The 21,055-nt window shown below is 38.7% G+C and overlaps 3 protein-coding genes across 3 annotated transcripts; all 3 read left to right on the top strand.

Annotated features, from left to right (window-relative positions):
* The first annotated feature begins 10,810 nt into the window (after positions 1-10,810).
* LOC135432581 (mucin-2-like) lies at positions 10,811-13,957 on the top strand. Its single transcript, XM_064688285.1, has 2 exons — positions 10,811-13,875; positions 13,941-13,957. Exons 1-2 carry the CDS (start codon positions 10,923-10,925, stop codon positions 13,955-13,957), a joined length of 2,970 nt encoding a protein of 989 aa, XP_064544355.1. The 5' UTR covers positions 10,811-10,922.
* Muc30E (Mucin 30E) lies at positions 13,830-18,534 on the top strand. Its single transcript, XM_064688283.1, has one exon. The coding sequence runs from the start codon at positions 13,995-13,997 to the stop codon at positions 18,330-18,332; it is 4,338 nt and encodes a 1,445-aa protein (XP_064544353.1). The 5' UTR covers positions 13,830-13,994; the 3' UTR covers positions 18,333-18,534.
* Positions 18,535-18,576: 42 nt separating this feature from the next.
* Positions 18,577-20,462, top strand: LOC135432580 (mucin-2-like). The gene is given in 1 exon segment (XM_064688284.1): positions 18,577-20,462. A coding segment is annotated over 1 exon segment (1,743 nt). The 3' UTR covers positions 20,320-20,462.
* Positions 20,463-21,055: the final 593 nt, after the last annotated feature.

Below are 21,055 nucleotides of genomic sequence, written 5' to 3' on the forward strand. Positions count from 1 at the left end.
AAGAAATTGGACGCGCTGGAGAGCTCCATACGGGGTCTCAACTCCAGAATGGACCAATTATTCAAGTTGGTTCAAGAGACTATGGAGGCTAACAAGACCTTCCGAGAATTGGTCCAGGTTCACATTTCAAGTATCCAAAAATGATGCAACCGATCATTAAATTCGGATTGTGGAACGCACGGGGACTAGTTAGGGGCTCTGGAGAGCTCCGGCTGTTTCTTATTGCAAATAATATAGATGTAATGTCTGTCACAGAGGCACACATGAAAGTGGTACAGCGTGTCTTCCTGCCAGGCTACTCCACCTACCATGCTTTCCACCCCAGCGGTAACAGCAGAGATGGCGCCACAGTCATTGTGCGCTCTAGCATGTGCCACATTCCTCAGCCTCCCATCTCAACAAACAATATACAGCTAGCAAGAGTGAATCTGCAGACATCGGAAGGGCCTGTCGCACTAGCATCTTTGTATCTTCCTCCCAAAGAGCCTTGTACTAAAGCGGAATTTGAATCCCTGTTTGCCATGCTAGGTAACAAATTCATTGCAGGTGGTGACTACAACGCCAAGCACTTATGGTGAGGCAACTCAACAAATTGCCCCCTCAAGACCTCCTGAACCGGGTCTTGACATAAATATCACATACTAAAATTTAGACGATCTCCCCAGTATCACCCCTTAAGCCTCCCCCTTATAAGTTATCTTTAATTCATTGTTATGTTCTATCATAAATTATTTTGTTATTTTTAGTTTAATTTCTGATTAGGTTAAGTTGCCTTGCAAGGTAGCAGCACACTTGTCTTGTTAAATAAATTTCATTATCAAAAAAAAAAAACAAGTTTTGTGAGTTGATTTTGTGTAAAAGATGCCCCAGGCATATTCTTGCGAGTCTGTCGTGTTCCTCCAGCTGTTGTACTTTAATTAGTAATTACTATTTTGTTCTTTTTTTAATTTTTGATTTGTGAGTCTTTTGATTCTTGTGTGATATAAAAGTTGGACCTTTGTCCTCTTTGACTTTATGTTTAGTGAATCTAGGCGTTAACTTATTTCTCCTATTTTCTTTTCTAAAGACTGTGTCGCCTTCATTGGGGGTTTCTGGGGGATTTATATTTTCGTTAATTTTTGTTATTCTTTCTTTCATTTTATTATCTATGCTTTCTTTTATGTCGGTATAGATAGTATTACGGAATTCGTTAAGCTTTTTAAGATAATCGTGTTCGTTATTAGGGGAATCGTTCTGAGTTAGTATGTGCTGTCTTCCGTGGAAGATCTCGTAGGGTGTGTATGTTGTTGTTGAGTGGATTGAATTATTGTATGTTGTCAGTGTTTCGAAGAAAATGTCTTCGTGGTCAAGGGTGAGTTTCTGTGTTTTTCTTTTGTTTAAAATTATTCTGAATATCACGGTTAGAGACGAATGGAATCTTTCCACTGGGGAGTTGCTCGAAGATTGTTGAAATGAAGTAAAATGCACTAATATGCTTTATTGTGCACAAAAATCTTTAAAAAGTTTGTTTGTGAATTCAAAACCTTGATCGCAAATAAGTTTTTTCGGGATTTCGAATGTAGAGAGGAAATTTCTCATAGATTTAACTATGTTTTAACTATCTCTGGTCTGGATTGTATACCCCGAAGCAAATTTTGAAAATTTGTCAATGATAGTCAAGATGATTTTTCCATTAATCGTATAAATGTCTGTGTGTATAATCTGCATAGGGCATGGCGGGGTTTCTGTTTCTGAATATTCTAGTTTCTGTGGTTACCTGTCGTACTTGAGTGTTTGACAGATGTCGCAGTCATTAATAATGTGCGAAGTTTTGGTCTTTAATAATGGGAAATATATGGATCTTCTTAAATTAGCTACTGTTTCATCTATTCCCCTGTGGTCGTTTGTCACATGATATTGGCGTATTGCTAGTTCTTGTTCGTTCGGGTCGGTTATGTCTCTTTGTAGGGTGACGCATCTAATGACCTTATATAAATGGGTTGGTAAGAAGTATTCTTTTAAGGTTTCTTCAATAGTTTTAAAGACTTCATCAGGCGCAAAAATTGCGCATGTTTTGTTAGGTCTGAGGATCTTTTTTAAGATATTAGTCATTTTGTTCTTATCGTAATGTGTTTCTGTTATCGTTCTTCTGATTTGGTTTTTGAAAGGCACGGAAGTCAAGATTTCAGCTTGTGTTCCAACTTTGAAAACAGTTTGTAGGTTTGTTAGAAATGGGGATTGTGTTAGCGTTATTCTGGTTTATGGGGGGAGTGACGTCGTTAGTATTTACGTCGCCAGTGACGCGGCTAAGAGCGTCAGCTACTACGTTTTGGGGTCCTTTCTTGTAGACTATCTCGTAGTCATACTGGAGTAGCTGTAGTTTCCATCGAACCAATTTTGAATTTGGTTCCTTGAACTTCATAAGGCAAGTCAATGGCCTATGATCTGTAACGATTTTGAATTTCTGACCGTATAATAGGGACGAAAATGTTTTGTAGCCCAGATGTTGGCTAACATTTCTTTTTCTACAGTTGAATAATTTACCTCTGTGTCCGATAACGTTCTGCTAGCGAAAGACACCGGTTTGTCGTGATTAAGAGTGCCTTGAGACAAGACTGCCCCAATAGCGAAATTACTAGCGTCGGTTTATACCGGAATCGGTTACTACGTGACCTAGGTTATTCGATTCCCTTTCTGAAAAATTCTGATTTTTCTGCTTGGAGCCGTAAATTTTCTCTATTTAGCCGTTCGAATACTAACTTTAGGTCGTTGACGTGTTCTTGGAGTGATGATGAAAAGACTATAATGTCGTCAAGATAGATTAAACAACAGTTGCGGTTAAGGTCTGCTAAGATGTTGTCCATCAATCTTTGGAAGGTGGCTTTGGAAGGTGGAAAACGCCCCGTTTTCTTACAAATTCAAAATGTCCTCCTATTGCCGAAAAGGCAATAATATCTTTTGGATCTATCTCAACTTAGTGGTATCCACTTGCTTGATCTAAGGCCGTAAAGTATTTGGCTGTACCTATCCTGTCGAGGACGTCGTTGATGTTTGGCATGGAATATTTATCTTAAACGGTCTTTTCGTTTAGTTTTCTGCAATCGATCACTAATCTCCATTTTTTATTATTTGAAACGTCGGGTTTCTTTGACACGACTGTGTCTAATTATGTCTTGTTCTAAAAGTTTAGTGATTTGTCTTTGAATTCCTTGTTTTTGTACGAGACTGTATTGGAATGGTTTTGTATGCAATGGAATTTCGTCTGTACTATGTATTCTATGTTTGACTAAGTTGGTGAGGGTGAGGTTGTCTCCCTCTCGATGAAAAAGTTTCGGAAACTTTTTACAAAGGTCTTTTAACGCTGTTACAACAACTTTTGGTCAATGAACGACAAGGTTGCATATCTGTCTATTAAAAACTTTAGGGGGTATCCGGATTTTAAAATGATTACAATGTATGGTAAGGGTGACCCTGGCTTTTCTTTAACTTAATATCCTGTTTGTTTCTCGAGGCACTTCGTGGAAAATTTGAGTCCTCATCTATATTATGGAGTTGAGAACTATGCGCATAATCGGTTGAAGTCTGTTCCATGTTATGCACGGAACCCCTGGTTCTGTTAGAGTTTGAGTTTTCCTGTCTTCTCTGTTCGTTCTGGTGGTCTTTTGGCATTATTGCCTGTACGTTATTTTTCTTATGTTGGTAGTTGTCTTTTTCATTTGGGGCGTACTGTCGATAGTCCCTCTTCTTTCCGTTGTCTCTTGGCTTGTAACCGTTACTTTGGTTGCCCTGATATCCCTTTTGTTGTCCGTGAGGTTAGCTATTCTGTTTTCTGTTATCTAGCTGCCTGGTTTCTTGCTTCCTGGAGGTTAGTAGGTCTCATAGATCTTACTGCTAATCCCAGTGGACCTCTGACATCTGTTAAGAACGTATTTAGACTAGTATTTGCGAACCAGTCTTTCCTTGTTTTGATCAATATTGGTTCGCATTCTATTGTATCTGTTAATTTGTAAAGGGCCGTTTTGATTTCGCAAATATTTTGGAATAAAATTTGAAGTGGGTATTAAGATAATGCGATGTTATGCAATTCGAACATGAGAGTTTGTTCGCCTCGCTTGTCGGAACAATGCAGAATTAATGCATCTTTGATCTCATCCCAATTAAGGCCGGCACACATCTGGTGTGAACCGCATCAACTGCCTTGCCTTAAATTTTCTGCCTAATTGCCCTTAGGAGCATTTGTCCGTATGGGGTCTTATCCGTTCCTCTAATTAAAAGGAGGATTTCCTCTTCATTGTTAATAAAATCGCTTAGTTTTTTGGGATTACCGTCATAAGGCGGTAGAAAGCGGATCACGTCCGGGATTCTAAGAGACGAAACTAAGTCCATGTTGTTTGCTGTTATTGCAACTTGGTTAGGTGGAGGTGAGCTGGAAGTCGAAGTTATTGACGGTGTTGAGGGTATTCTTGTTACTGTCTGGAGTTGTTGGTCGGGATCTTCCCTAATGTCCTATAAAGTAGTACTAATCCTGATCCCACTCCTAGTGTTTGGGATACGTTTCTTAACTTTCCCAATAGTAGACATCTAATTTTGATGGGTGTGAATGTTTAATTTGGAGTCTGGTTACTTGTTTGTTTATCTGTCTTAAGTTAGGTATTCTAGATTTAATGTTGTTTAAAAGGTCTTAAGTTATTTTGACTTAATTAGGCTTAACATTATTTAGATATAATTGTGTGTGTAGTGTAGTCAGTGTTTGTTATACGAATTATTAGTGGAGTGTATTGTGGCTGTGTAGACTTCTCTTCCTTGATTGTTGTGCGTATTAGTATTTGTAATTGGTTGTGACAGTATTATTTTTATACCCTGAACCCATTGAAAATGGGTAAAAAGGGTATAATGTATTTCTGCAAATGTATGTAACAGGCAGAAGGAAGCATCTCCGACCCCATAAAGTATATATATTCTTGATCAGCATCAATAGCCGAGTCGATTTAGCCATGTCCATCTGTCTGTCTGTCCGTCCGTCCGTCCGTCCGTCCGTCCTATGGGCCGTATGAACGTAAGGATCTCAGAACCTATAAGAGCGAGGGACTTAAAATTTTAGATGTAGGCCATCATAGCCCATGCGCAGAACGAGTTTGTTTCCGATAATCGATAACCTGCCCCGTTTCCAAGTAATCGATAAATCTCGATATCGAAATCCTGTTTTTTGAGCAATTTTGGTTAATAATAAGAGCCAGAGTCACCAAACTTGAAATGTAACTTCTAGAATGGTATATATATATCAAGTATCGTTCATTTTATAGCTATCGCCACCTCCCCGCTACCACCACAAAGCGATTAATCATGTTAGTTAGCCAACTTGTATTGCCTATTTAATTAAGCCACAATTTAAATGCAATTGCCATTTTTAGAATATACGAATATTTTATAGTACAATAAGATGTAGAAAATTTCATCAAGATCGGTTAGGAAATACAGAAATGATTAAAGAAAACGTGTTTTGATTTTGCTCCTATTAGCGGCAGCAAGCGGAAATTCCCATAAGTTCTGTATTCATGCACACACACACACATTCATGCGCGTCTTTATTGAATTTTTTCAACAGCATTGCAACTGCGATTGTATTGTTTTCTGTGCTGCTATTTTAATTCGTGTTTTTCTTATTTGGTTTTAATAATTGGTGCGGCTGGGTTGGGTGGAGACGGCGGCAAGTAGTGCGGTCTGTTGCGGGTTCGAGACCTACTAAGGAAAATTTTTTCTTTTTTTTTGGCTGGTGTGGCTGTTGCGTAGAGGCGGCAGCAAGTAATGCGGTCAGTCGCGAGTTCGAACCCTACCAGGGGAACTTTTTTTTTTTAATTTATCTTTATTACTACTAAAGCAAACGAGCGCGTAGCGCGAGCTGCATTTGGTGTTGGAAGAAGAGGGTTCAGGGTATCCCCTAGTCGGGAGCTCCCGACTAGAACCTCTTACTTGTTATTTAATAAAACCTTCAACTAAATCGTGCTGCTGCAAGGGAAGTTCATCGTCGGCTTGTCGAAGAATTCTAAGAAAAGACCAAAAATTGAATATGTTCAATTTTTGCGACTTGCTTTTTATTCACACGCACACTCTTTCGAGGGTGCAATCGTGTGAAATTATAAAAGGGTTTGGCCTGTTCATGTGATGGTAAGGGTAAGGGTACCTGAACGTTGGCATGTGTGCATGTTTTTGGGCCTGCCAAGCACACTTTTCTATATGGATGAAAGCATTTATGCGTTTGTGTGCGGGTTGCCTGCCTGTTCGATGCAAATTTGTAGATTTGAAGTTATTGGCATTTCTGAATTTCGAGCTCTATACACACACATACACCCAAATGTGCAACATCAAATCCAAGATAAGGCGAATGAGCTGGCTCCTTAACTCCAACAACAAACTCTCGCTCCGAAACAAAGTCCTCATCTACAAGGTAATCGTTGCCCCTGTGTGGCGTTATGGGCTCCAAGTCTATGGTATAGCTGCAAAAACACACGTGTACGAAATTCGCATCATTCAAGCCAAAACCTTGCGCAAAATAACTGGAGCCGAATGGTATATTCGCACACGCGACATCGCAAAGGACCTCAGCGTACCAATGGTGGGAGACGTAGTCAAAAGGCAAGTTACTCAACAAAGCTCCACAACCATCCTAACGTCCTGGCAAGGAACCTGCTAAGGAGGCGAAGAAGAAGTCGACTGAAGAGGACCTACCCAGCTGACCTACTCAATCGATATATGTATATAGGTCACAAACTGCATTAAATACCTCTAAATTTGTTTCTGTGTTTATATGTATATATGTATAATCTGTTAAACTAATTTTAAATCTACAGTTTTCGCTAAGCTAAGTAATTATGTCACTCTGATAAAAGTTGCTAACATTTATGTAACAGGATACCAGATTTCGAAATAAACAAAATACAATAGAAAATAAAAAAACAAACTAATAACTTTTTAATTAATAACGTTTATAACTAAAAAACTTAAATTCTATGTTAAATTATTTAACATTTTTTTTATGATTCTTTTTTTTGAAGCTGCATAGCTTTTCTATGTTGGTGTTCTGCAGACCCAGCACCAGCTTCCTTTGCAATGGACTCTGAAATGAAAAGTATATGTTTATTTTTCATGTTTTCGTATTTATTTTAAATAATACATACCAATTAGCGCTGGAAAAAGTGTTTAAGTGTTGTAAGCCGAAGCTTGCCTAATTGCTTTAAATGCCATTTGCTTACCATTTTTACCGTTTCCTTTTTTTTTAATTATTATAAATTGCACTTATTTATATATTTATTTAGTTATTTAAAGGGTACTCAAGTGTATAGCAGTGCAGTGTACAAAGCGGCAAGAATATCAAACCAAGGGATGCTTCTTAGGACAACAATTAAGCAAGTTGCAATTGAACTTGTACACTTGCGCGGCTATATACTCCCATGCAATCTATTTTCATAAATATATTAATAGTATTGTAAAGTCATAAAAATATTAAAATATTTATGTATTTCTTTAAAGTTCTTTTCTGCACTAAAATTTGCACATGCATCACTTATCTTCGCACTTCACAAATGAAACGAACCGTTTTAAAGTTGCCTCGTGCCAGATAGAAGCGACGAGCAAACGAACAAAAATCAACACAAGTAAGAGGTTCTAGTGAACCCTCTTCTTCCGATAGTCGATAGGTATAAAATGAAAAATACTATATATATATATGTATATAATATTCTAGAAGCTACATGTCAAGTTTGGTAACTCTAGCTCATATTATTTGCCGAAATTGCTCAAAAAACAGGATTTCGATATAGATTTTTATCGATTACTTGGAACGGGGCAAGTTATCGAATATCGGAAACAAACTCGATCTGCGCGGGGACTAGGAGGACCTCTAGCTCTTATAGGTTCTGAGATCCTTGCGTTCATACATACGGACGGACGGACAGACAGACAGACTGACATGGCTTGATCGACTCGGTTATTGATGCTGATCAAGAATATATATACTTTATGGGGTCGGAGATGCTTCCTTCTGCCTGTTACATACATTTGCACAAATACAATAAACCCTTTTTACCCATTTTTAATGGGTTCAGGGTATAAAAACTGTATTAAAATAGTAGCGCATAAACATAGCACAGAAAATAAAAATAAAATCTGTTACGAGTTCGAACCCTGCCGAGGAAACTATTTTTTTTTTTTGGCTGGTGTGGCAGTTGCTAAGAGGCGGCAGCAAGTAATGCGGATTATGCTTCGTCCCAAAAATTTGATGAAGAGCAATAAAAAGTAGCTAAATTCCTAGATTATGCAGTCAGAAATTGCATAGGCAACAAGAAGGTTGATGACCGGCGCGCCCTTCCTTTGTTATTTGTGTAATTCCCTTTTCTTGTGATTTTCGCTCGTTTTCCGACGTTTCTGTCTGGCGCGAGGCAACATTAAAACGTGTCATTCGTGAAGTGAAGTTATGAGTTGCATGCGCAAATTTTAGTCAGCTGGAAAATTTAAAAAAAAAAATTTTAATGTTGTAATGGGTATGCATTTAAAATAATAACAATCGTAATTACGATTGAATCGTTTATCGCGCTCGGTGCATATGCTTCTAGTTTAGTTCCATTTTTTCGTCGAAACTGAATTCTTGGTATGGCTGTGAGGTATGAGGCGGTGGAGAGGTTGACTGGAGTTGCGTGTTCGCCTCCGGTACAAAAAATGTATTTTAATGCTAACGCAAAGGGTCAGGATACTCCCGACAAATTTTTTATGTTTCATCTATAAATATAAAACTATTTTTTTTGACGGACTGACTGCCTTATTAGTGATCAACGCGCATCCCAAGCCCTAAGAGCTAGGAAGCTGAAAATGTTACTGTAGTTACCGTATGTGATGAAGGTGCATGCTAAGACGGTTATATGAATCCTTTTTGCTTAGCGGACGCTAATCGATCTCAAACTAATTTTTATAGATCTTTTTGGAAAATACAATTCTCCTTGGTGAAAAATGCGGCTAAAAAATTTGGTTGGCGATATATTGGGTTCTAATTCATATCCAGGAATCTTTATTAAAATTCATTTGAAACGTGTTTCACACTTTTGAAAAATCCAAGGATCCTCATGGAAAAGCTCTAAGTTTCATCTGATCGGTCTTAAATTTACTTTCAAAGCCCTACATAACAAGTTAATGAATACGTGTTTTAACGATTTTGGAAACTGCGAACTGTGGAAATATAGTGGGAGCTTGTTGCATGCAACTTTTTGTGTACCGACTTCAAACTCATTATCAGATTTCTTTGTTAGAATTTAGTTGATGCGCTTTTTGCGATATCGATGGCTTTTAGATGGAAAATGCGGGCATGGGTTAAAAGTTTATTTTTTGGCTTCAAGATTTTCACCACAAGCCTTACATGGCCGGAAACCGTCCTTCTCAACTTATGATTATTTACTTGATGGTTACTTATAGCACATAACTTGCTTTGGGCAAGGGTGGGTAATACCCGCTAGTCTATATATATCTCTATATATAAAACTGTTTGTCCTGACTGACTGACTGAGTGACTGATTGGTGATCAACGCACAGCCCAAACCGTAAGAGCTAGAAAGCTGAAATTTTCACTGTAGTTACCTTATGTGATGTAGGTGCACGTTAAGACGGGGTTTCGGGAAATTCCACCCGCAAGTGTGGAAAAAACGCGAAAAACGTTTGCATGTAACTTTTTTGTTTACCATCCGATCGGCCTCAAACTTATTTTCAAAGATCTTTGCTCAAATTCATTTGAGGAGTGTTTCACACTTTTTGAAAAATCCATTCCTCCTTGGTGGAAATGGAGGTCAAAGATTTGGTGGGTGACGTTTCGCGCTCAAATTCATTTCCAGAGAGCTATAAGAAAAATCATTTGAGACGTGTTTCACACTTTTCGCAGAATTCAAACTTTTTCGGGGGAATGCGATTTAAAGATTTTTTGGGCGAAGCTTTAAGTTGTGTCCGATTTGCTTTAAACTTATTTTCATAGCTCTACATAAGAACTTAATGAATACGTATTTCAGCGTATTTTGAAAAATCCATCACTCCTTGGTGCAAATGGGGGTCGGAGATTTAATGGGTGACGTTTTGTGTTCAAATTTATTTCCAAAGATCTATAAGAAAAATCATTTGAGACGTGATTCACATTTTTCGCAAAATCTAAACTCCTTCGTTGGAAAATGCATTTCAAAGATTTTGTTGGTGAATTTTAAGTTTTGTTCGATTTGCATAAAAGTTGTTTGATTCCCGTTCGATCAGTTTCAAAATCATTTTCAAAGATTTTTGAAAACATTGATTTTATAACTTACGTGCCACGGGCAAGGCCGGGCTATACCCGCTAGTATATATATATATATCTTTGGAAAAACTAGTTAGTTATATTATATTATATTCTTTTATAGTCCGCAGAACAGCATTTATATGTCAATATTTCCTTATATTGATTTTTAAACTACAGTTTCTTGCTTCAACAATTGTTTTTGGGCCATGGGATATCTAAAACGCTAAATTACATTTAAGTCCACATTGACGGTGAGGTTCGTGCTAGCAGTAGCACATTTAAACAGGTTCACATGGCTACGTGTGCTACTAGCTCTGCTACAGTCAACGGAACAAAGTAAGCTCGTCACTCACTTGCGCCTCTGATAAGTTACTTATGCAAGCCTGGCCAGAGGTTTATAGACCAAGCGCGTGCTTTAACATAACATTTGCATCCGTATACCCCTTTTTAACAGAGAATATAATTTTAGACAGAAGAATGCGAACTTTTGCATTACTTTTAAAAAGAGACAAAATATAGATGACTTAAATACTAAACATTGCGATCGGTGTATGTTAGTATCCAGGGCGTCATCAAGTGGTTCGCACGCCATTAGACAAACAGGATATATTAACAGCTAAGCCAGGATATCGTTTTTGTTACGATGAGACTGTTTATACTATGTCTTCTAGTCGCTACAGGCGCAACATTTACACTCTTTGGTCCGCATATTCGCATTGTACCCAGTCAAAAGCGCAATGAAATAATATTGCACTTTCGTAATCCTTGCAACAACAAGACGAGCCATACTACTCTTAGACCACCACCAACTCAGTGCAAGCATTATCCAACAAAACAAAACTGTGAACAAAATTCTTCACATCAACAAAAAACTACAACTCCATATAACTGGCCTCAAGAAACAAAGCTGACAATAACATCGACCCAAACACCTGTGTATCGCACAACTTTCGGTAAGACAGCCAAGCCAAGTACTCAGAAGTCGACAACGTTCAATCCAACTGTAGCTAGTACTACGTCAATTAAACCAAGTTCTGAAAAGCCAACAACGCTGAAGCCAAGTGAGCCAAGTAAAACAACAACAAAGCTAAACACCCAAAAGCTTTCAACGCTTAAGCCAACTGAACCTAGTACTTCAACAACTTTGCCAAGATCTACAAAGCATTCCTCGCTGAAGCCAACTCAAACAAATAGAACAACAAATAAGCCAAGCACCCAAAAGTCGACAACGTTCAAACAAACTGTAGCAAGTATTGCAACAAATGAACCAAGTTCTCAAAAGCCAACAACGCTGAAGCCAACTGAGCCAAGTAAAACAACAACAAAGCCAAGCACCCAAAAGCCTTCAACGAAAAAGCCAACTGATTCAAGTTCCACAACAATTAAGTCAAGTACTCCGAATTTAACCACTTTGAAGCCGACTAATAGAAGTTCTCAAAAGCCATCAACACTAAAGCCAATTGGGCCAAGTAAAACAACAGCTAAGCTAAGCACCCAAAAGCTTTCAACGATGAAGCCAACTGAGCCAAGTACTTCAATAATAAAGCAAAGTTCTACGAAGCATTCCTCGCTGAAGCCAACTCAAACAAATAGAACAACAAATAAGCCAAGCACCCAAAAGTCGACAACGTTCAAGCAAACTGTAGCAAGTATTGCAACAAATGAACCAAGTTCTCAAAAGCCAACAACGCTGAAGCCAACTGAGCCAAGTAAAACAACAACAAAGCCAAGCACCCAAAAGCCTTCAACGAAAAAGCCAACTGATTCAAGTTCCACAACAATTAAGTCAAGTACTCCGAATTTAACCACCTTGAAGCCGACTCAAAGAAGTTCTCAAAAGCCATCAACACTGAAGCCAATTGGGCCAAGTAAAACAACAGCTAAGCTAAGCACCCAAAAGCTTTCAACGATGAAGCCGACTGAGCCAAGTACTTCAATAATTGAGCAAAGTTCTACGAAGCATTCCACGCTGAAGCCAACTCAAACAAATATAACAACAAATAAGCCAAGCACCCAAAAGTCGACATCGTTCAAACCAACTGTAGCAAGTGTAACAACAAATGAACCAAGTTCTCAAAAGTCAACAACGCTAAAGGCAAGTGAGCCAAGTAAAACAACAAAAAAGACAAGCACCCAAAAGCCTTCAACCATAAAGCCAACTGATTCAAGTTCTACAACAACTAAGTCAAGTACTCTGAAGTCAACCACCTTGAAGCCGACTCAAAGAAGTTCTCAAAAGCCATCAACACTGAAGCCAATTGGGTCAAGTAAAACAACAATTAAGCTAAGCACCCAAAAGCTTTCAACGATGAAGCCAACTAAACCAAGTACATCAACAATTAAGTCAAGTTCTACGAAGCATTCCACGCTGAAACCAACTCAAACAAATAGAACAACAACTAAGCCCATCACCCAAAAGTCGACATCGTTCAAACCAACTGTAGCAAGTTTTACAACAAATAAACCAAGTTCTCAAAAGGCAACAACGCTGAAGGCAACTGAGCCAAGTAAAACAACAAAAAAGACAAGCACCCAAAAGCCTACAACCATAAAGCCAACTGATTCAAGTTCTACTACAACAAAGTCAAGTACTCCGAAGTCAATAACTCTGAACCCAACTCAAACAAGCAAACCAACAAATAAGCCTTCAACGAAAAAGCCAACTGATTCAAATTCCACAACAATTAAGTCAAGTACTCCAAATTCAACCACCTTGAAGCCGACTAATAGAAGTTCTCAAAAGCCATCAACACTGAAGACAATTGGGCCAAGTAAAACAACAGCTAAGCTAAGCACCCAAAAGCTTTCAACGATGAAGCCGACTGAGCCAAGTACTTCAATAATTGAGCAAAGTTCTACGAAGCATTCCACGCTGAAGCCAACTCAAACAAATATAACAACAAATAAGCCAAGCACCCAAAAGTCGACATCGTTCAAACCAACTGTAGCAAGTGTAACAACAAATGAACCAAGTTCTCAAAAGTCAACAACGCTAAAGGCAAGTGAGCCAAGTAAAACAACAAAAAAGACAAGCACCCAAAAGCCTTCAACCATAAAGCCAACTGATTCAAGTTCTACAACAACTAAGTCAAGTACTCTGAAGTCAACCACCTTGAAGCCGACTCAAAGAAGTTCTCAAAAGCCATCAACACTGAAGCCAATTGGGTCAAGTAAAACAACAATTAAGCTAAGCACCCAAAAGCTTTCAACGATGAAGCCAACTAAACCAAGTACATCAACAATTAAGTCAAGTTCTACGAAGCATTCCACGCTGAAACCAACTCAAACAAATAGAACAACAACTAAGCCCATCACCCAAAAGTCGACATCGTTCAAACCAACTGTAGCAAGTTTTACAACAAATAAACCAAGTTCTCAAAAGGCAACAACGCTGAAGGCAACTGAGCCAAGTAAAACAACAAAAAAGACAAGCACCCAAAAGCCTACAACCATAAAGCCAACTGATTCAAGTTCTACTACAACAAAGTCAAGTACTCCGAAGTCAATAACTCTGAACCCAACTCAAACAAGCAAACCAACAAATAAGCCTTCAACGAAAAAGCCAACTGATTCAAATTCCACAACAATTAAGTCAAGTACTCCAAATTCAACCACCTTGAAGCCGACTAATAGAAGTTCTCAAAAGCCATCAACACTGAAGACAATTGGGCCAAGTAATACAACAAGTAAGCTAAGCACCCAAAAGCTTTCAACGATGAAGCCAACTGAGCCAAGTACTTCAATAATTAAGCAAAGTTCTACGAAGCATTCCACGCTGAAGCCAACTCAAACAAATATAACAACAAATAAGCCAAGCACCCAAAAGTCGACAACTTTCAATCCAACTGTAGCAAGTTTTACAACAAATAAACCAAGTTCTCAAAAGGCAACATCGCCGAAGCCAACTGAGCCAAGTAAAACAACAACAAAGACAAGCACCCAAAAGCCTTCAACCATAAAGCCAACTGATTCAAGTTCTACAACAACTAAGTCAAGTACTCTGAAGTCAACCACCTTGAAGCCGACTCAAAGAAGTTCTCAAAAGCCATCAACACTGAAGCCAATTGGGTCAAGTAAAACAACAATTAAGCTAAGCACCCAAAAGCTTTCAACGATGAAGCCAACTAAACCAAGTACATCAACAATTAAGTCAAGTTCTACGAAGCATTCCACGCTGAAACCAACTCAAACAAATAGAACAACAACTAAGCCCATCACCCAAAAGTCGACATCGTTCAAACCAACTGTAGCAAGTTTTACAACAAATAAACCAAGTTCTCAAAAGGCAACAACGCTGAAGGCAACTGAGCCAAGTAAAACAACAAAAAAGACAAGCACCCAAAAGCCTACAACCATAAAGCCAACTGATTCAAGTTCTACTACAACAAAGTCAAGTACTCCGAAGTCAATAACTCTGAACCCAACTCAAACAAGCAAACCAACAAATAAGCCGAGCACCCAAAAGCCTTCAACGAAAAAGCCAACTGATTCAAGTTCCACAACAATTAAGTCAAGTACTCCAAATTCAACCACCTTGAAGCCGACTAATAGAAGTTCTCGAAAGCCATCAACACTGAAGACAATTGGGCCAAGTAATACAACAAGTAAGCTAAGCACCCAAAAGCTTTCAACGATGAAGCCAACTGAGCCAAGTACTTCAATAATTAAGCAAAGTTCTACGAAGCATTCCACGCTGAAGCCAACTCAAACAAATATAACAACAAATAAGCCAAGCACCCAAAAGTCGACAACTTTCAATCCAACTTTAGCAAGTTTTACAACAAATAAACCAAGTTCTCAAAAGGCAACAACGCCGAAGCCAACTGAGCCAAGTAAATCAACAACAAAGACAAGCGCCCAAAAGCCTTCAACCATAAAGCCAACTGATTCAAGTTCTACAACAACTAAGTCAAGTACTCCGAAGTCAATCACGCAGAGCCCAACTCAAAAAAGCAAACCAACGAATAAGCCAAGCACCCAAAAGCCTTCAACGAAAAAGCCAACTGATTCACGTTCCACAACTATCAAGTCAAGTTCTCCGAATTTAACCACCTTGAAGCCGACTCAAAGAAGTTCTCAAAAGCCATCAACACTGAAGCCAATTGGGCCAAGTAAAACAACAACTAAGCTAAGCACCCAAAAGCTTTCAACGATGAAGCCAACTGAGCCAAGTACTTCAATAATTAAGCAAAGTTCTACGAAGCATTCCACGCTGAAGCCAACTCAAACAAATATAACAACAAATAAGCCAAGCACCCAAAAGTCGACAACGTTCAATCCAACTGTAGCAAGTTTTACAACAAATAAACCAAGTTCTCAAAAGGCAACATCTCTGAATCCAACTGAGCCAAGTAGAACAACAACAAAGACAAGCACCCAAAAGCCTTCAACCATAAAGCCAACTGATTCAAGTTCTACAACAACTAAGTCAAGTACTCTGAAGTCAACCACCTTGAAGCCGACTCAAAGAAGTTCTCAAAAGCCATCAACACTAAAGCCAATTGGGTCAAGTAAAACAACAGCTAAGCTAAGTACCCAAAAGCTTTCAACGATGAAGCCAACTAAACCAAGTACATCAGCAATTAAGTCAAGTTCTACGAAGCATTCCACGCTGAAGCCAACTCAAACAAATAGAACAACAAATAAGCCAAGCACCCAAAAGTCGACATCGTTCAAACCAACTGTAGCAAGTATTACATCAAATAAACCAAGTTCTCAAAAGCCAACAACCCTGAAGGCAACTGAGCGAAGTAAAACAACAAAAAAGACAAGCACCCAAAAGCCTTCAACCATAAAGCCAACTGATTCAAGTTCTACAACAACTAAGTCAAGTACTCCGAAGTCAATCACGCTGAACCCAACTCAAACAAGCAAACCAACAAATAAGCCAAGCACCCAAAAGCCTTTAACGAAAAAGCCAACTGATTCAAGTTCTACAACTATTAAGTCAAATACTCCGAAGTCAACCACCTTGAAGCCGACTCAAAGAAGTTCTCAAAAGCCATCAACACTGAAGCCAATTGGGCCAAGTAAAACAACAACTAAGCTAAGCACCCAAAAGGTTTCAACGATGAAGCCAACTGAGCCAAGTACTTCAACAATTAAGCAAAGTTCTACGGAGCATTCTACGCTGAAGCCATCTCAAACAAATATAACAACAAATAAACCAAGCACCCAAAAGTCGCCAACGTTCAAACCAACTGTAGCAAGTATTACAACAAATAAACCAAGTTCTCAAAAGCCAACAACGCTGAAGGCAACTGGGCCAAGTAAAATAACAAAAAAGACAAGCACTCAGAAGCCTTCAACGATAAAGCCAACTGATTCAAGTTCTACAACAATTAACTCAAGTACTTCGAAGTCAACCACCTTGAAGCCGACTCAAAGAAGTTCTCAAAAGCCATCAACACTGAAGCCGATTGGGCCAAGTAAAACAACAGCTAAGCTAAGCACCCAAAAGCTTTCAACGATGAAGCCAACTGAGCCAAGTACTTCAATAATTAAGCAAAGTTCTACGAAGCATTCCACTCTGAAGCCAACTCAAACAAATATAACAACAAATAAGCCAAGCACCCAAAAGTCGACAACGTTCAATCCAACTGTAGCAAGTTTTACAACAAATAAACCAAGTTCTCAAAAGGCAACATCGCTGAAGCCAACTGAGCCAAGTAAAACAACAACAAAGACAAGCACCCAAAAGCCTTCAACGATAAAGCCAACTGATTCAAGTTCTACAACAACTAAGTCAAGTACTCCGAAGTCAATCACGCTGAACCCAACTCAAACAAGCAAACCAACAAATGAGCCAAGCACCCAAAAGCCTTCAACGAAAAAGCCAACTGATTCAAGTTCCACAACAATTAACTCAAGTACTTCGAAGTCAACCACCTTGAAGCCGACTCAAAGAAGTTCTCAAAAGCCATCAACACTGAAGCCAATTGGGCCAAGTAAAACAACAGCTAAGCTAAGCACCCAAAAGCTTTCAACGATGAAGCCAACTGAGCCAAGTACTTCAATAATTAAGCAAAGTTCTACGAAGCATTCCACGCTGAAGCCAACTCAAACAAATATAGCAACAAATAAGCCAAGCACCCAAAAGTCGACAACGTTCAATCCAACTGTAGCAAGTTTTACAACAAATAAACCAAGTTCTCAAAAGGCAACATCGCTGAAGCCAACTGAGCCAAGTAAAACAACAACAAAGACAAGAACCCAAAAGCCTTCAACCATAAAGCCAACTGATTCAAGTTCTACAACAACTAAGTCAAGTACTCCAAAGTCAATCACGCTGAACCCAACTCAAACAAGCAAACCAACAAATAAGCCAAGCACCCAAAAGCCTTCAACGAAAAAGCCGACTGATTCAAGTTCTACAACAATTAAGTCAAGTACTCCGAATTTAACCACCTTGAAGCCGACTAATAGAAGTTCTCAAAAGCCATCAACACTGAAGCCAACTGAGCGAAGTAAAACAACAACAAAGACAAGCACCCAAAAGCCTTCAACGATAAAACCAACTGATTCAAGTTCTACAATAATTAAGACAAGTACTCCGAAGTCTACCACCTTCAAGCCGACTCAAAGAAGTTCTCAAAAGCCATCAACACTGAAGCCAATTGGGCCGAGTAAAACAACAGCTAAGCTAAGCACCCAAAAGCTTTCAACGATTAAGCCATCTGAACCTAGTACTTCAACAACTATGCCAAGTTCTACGAAGCATTCCTCGCAGAAGCCAACTCAAACAAAAAGAACAACAAATAAGCCAAGCACCCAAAAGTCGACAACGTTCAAACAAACTGTAGCAAGTATTACAACAAATAAACCAAGTTCTCAAAGGCCAAGAACGCCAAAGCCAAGTGAGCCAAGTAAAACAACAAAAAAGCCAAGCACCAAAAAGCCTTCAACTGATTCAAGTTCTACAACAATTAAGTTAAGTGCTCCGAAGTCAACCACGCTGAAGCCAACTCAAACAATCAGAACAACAAATATTCCAAGCACTCAAAAGTCTACAACGTTCATGCCATCAACTTTACCACCTTTTAATGTTTTTTAGGTGGGACTTCGCGCGAATCGACCGCTCTTAAGATCCACTTGTGTGCTGTCTATCAAAAATGTAACTTGACCGAAATCTCGAAAACTTTATTTGAGTTGTACTTAAATACAAGTATTCTAAGTTAATTTTAAAACAGCTTTGTTTTTCTTATAGATATTATTAAAATGGTTAAAAAACTGAATTAATATATGGTTCACACGTTGATGATTTGTATAGTATTTTTTCTTCGAATAATAGTCATACGATGTACGCACGCAGACCCAAAACCCATCTTAGCCAAAAGTCGCCAACGTTCAAACCAACTGTAGCAATTATTACAACAAATAAACCAAGTTCTCAAAAGCCAACAACGCTGAAGGCAGCTGGGCCAAGTAAAATAACAAAAAAGACAAGCACTCAGAACCCTTCAACGATATAGCCAACTGATTCAAGTTCTACAACAATTAACTCAAGTACTTCGAAGTCAACCACCTTGAAGCCGACTCAAAGAAGTTCTCAAATGCCATCAACACTGAAGCCATTTGGACCAAGTAAAACAACAACTAAGCTAAGCACCCAAAAGCTTTCAACGATTAAGCCAAAAGAACCAAGTACATCAACAATTAAGCAAAGTTCTACGAAGCATTCCACGCTGAAGCCAACTCAAACAAATATAACAACAAATAAACCAAGCACCCAAAAGTCGGCAACGTTCAAACCAACTGTAGCAAGTATTACAACAAATAAACCAAGTTCTCAAAAGGCGACAACAACGAAGCCGAGTGAGTCAAGTAAAACAACAAAAAAAACAAGCACCCAAAAGCCTTCAACGATAAAGCCAACTGATTCAAGTTCTACAACAATTAAGTTAAGTACTCCGAAGTCAACCAAGTTGCATCCAACTCCAACACACAGAACAACAATTAAGCTAAGCACCCGAAAATCGAATACAATTAAGCCAACAGTAGCAAGTACTACGTTATTTAAGCCACGTACTCAAAAGGCGACAACGCTGAACCCAACTGAAGCAAGTACAACGACAATTCAGACAAGTACTCCGAAGTCAACTCAATCAAATAAAACAACAAATAAATCGGGAACACAAAATTCGACAACGTTCAAGCCAGGTAAAGCAAGTACATCATCAATTAAACCAAGTTCTCAAAAGCCAACAACACCGAAGCCAAGTGAGCCAAGTAAAACAACAACAAATCTTTTAACGATGAAGCCAACTGAACCTGGTACTTCAACATCCAAGGCAAATTCTACGCAGCATTCCACGCTGAGGCCAACTCAAGCAAATAGAACAACAAATAAGCCAAGCACCCAAAAGTCGACAACGTTCAAACCAACTGTAGCAAGTATTAAAACAAATAAACCAAGTTCTCAAAAGGCAACATCGCTGAAGCCAACTGAGCCAAGTAAAACAACAACAAAGACAAGCACCCAAAAGCCTTCAACGATAAAACCAACTGATTCAAGTTCTACAATAATTAAGACAAGTACTCCGAAGTCTACCACCCTCAAGCCGACTCAAAGAAGTTCTCAAAAGCCATCAACACCGATGCCTATTGGGCCAAGTAAAACAACAATTATGCTAAGCACCCAAAAGCTTTCAACGATTAAGCCATCTGAACCTAGTACTTCAACAACTATGCCAAGTTCTACGAAGCATTCCTCGCAGAAGCCAACTCAAACAAATAGAACAACAAATACGCCAAGCACCCAAAACTCGACAACGTTCAAACAAACTGTAGCAAGTATTACAACAAATAAACCAAGTTCTCAAAGGCCAAGAACGCCAAAGCCAAGTGAGCCAAGTAAAACAACAAAAAAGCCAAGCACCAAAAAACCTTCAACTGATTCAAGTTCTACAACAATTAAGTCAAGTGCTCCGAAGTCAACCACGTTGAAGCCAACTCAAACAATCAGATCAACAAATATGCCAAGCACTCAAAAGTCTACAACGTTCAAGCCATCAACTTTACCACCTTTTAATGTTTTTTAGGTGGGACTTCGCGCGAATCGATCGCTCTTAAGATCCACTTGTGTGCTGTCTATCAAAAATGTAACTTGACCGAAATCTAGAAAACTTTATTTGAGTTACACTTAAATACAAGTATTCTTAGATAATTTTAAAACAGCTTTGTTTTTCTTACAGATATTATTAAAATGGTTAAAAAATTGAATTAATATATGGTTCACACGTTGATGATTTTTACAGTATTTTCTCTTCGAATAATAGTCATACGATATACGCACGCAGACCCAAAACCCATCTTAGCTCAATTAAAAGTAATAAAATACAAAGAGAACAATTAAAGAGATTAGGACAGGAAACTACTCCGAATAGAGTAAAAGGATACTTAAAGTAGAGTGTTTCCGGCTTGAAGGTACTCTTTAACAATAAATTTAATTAATCATAAAATGTGCACAGTTTTTTGTACGCTGAACCCATTGAAAATGGCTAGAAGAGGTATAATGGTTTCGTGCAAATGTATGTAACAGGGAGATGGAAGCATTTCCGACCCCATAAAGTTTATATATGCTTGACCAGCATCAATAGTCGAGTCGATCTAGCTGTGTCCGTCAGTCTGCCGGATGGACCCGCTTAACCGTCAATCTGTCCGAATGTATGAATGCGTCAATCTTACTACCTTAAAGAGCTTTGAAATTTGAACGTAGGTTCTCCTAGTTGCCAAGCAATCGATAAAAATCGATATCGAAATCCTTTATTTTTTGTA

The sequence above is a fragment of the Drosophila montana genome, unplaced genomic scaffold, assembly GCF_035044405.1.
Source record: "Drosophila montana isolate Dmon_TW-CO22-7 unplaced genomic scaffold, ASM3504440v1 contig_3203_1, whole genome shotgun sequence".
Lineage (NCBI taxonomy): Eukaryota > Metazoa > Arthropoda > Insecta > Diptera > Drosophilidae > Drosophila > Drosophila montana.

Coding starts and splice junctions, on each gene's coding strand:
- LOC135432581 (XM_064688285.1), top strand. CDS start 10,923: ATGAGACTGTTTATACTATGTCTTCTAGTCGCTACAGGCGCAACATTT.
- Muc30E (XM_064688283.1), top strand. CDS start 13,995: ATGAAGCCAACTGAGCCAAGTACTTCAATAATTAAGCAAAGTTCTACG.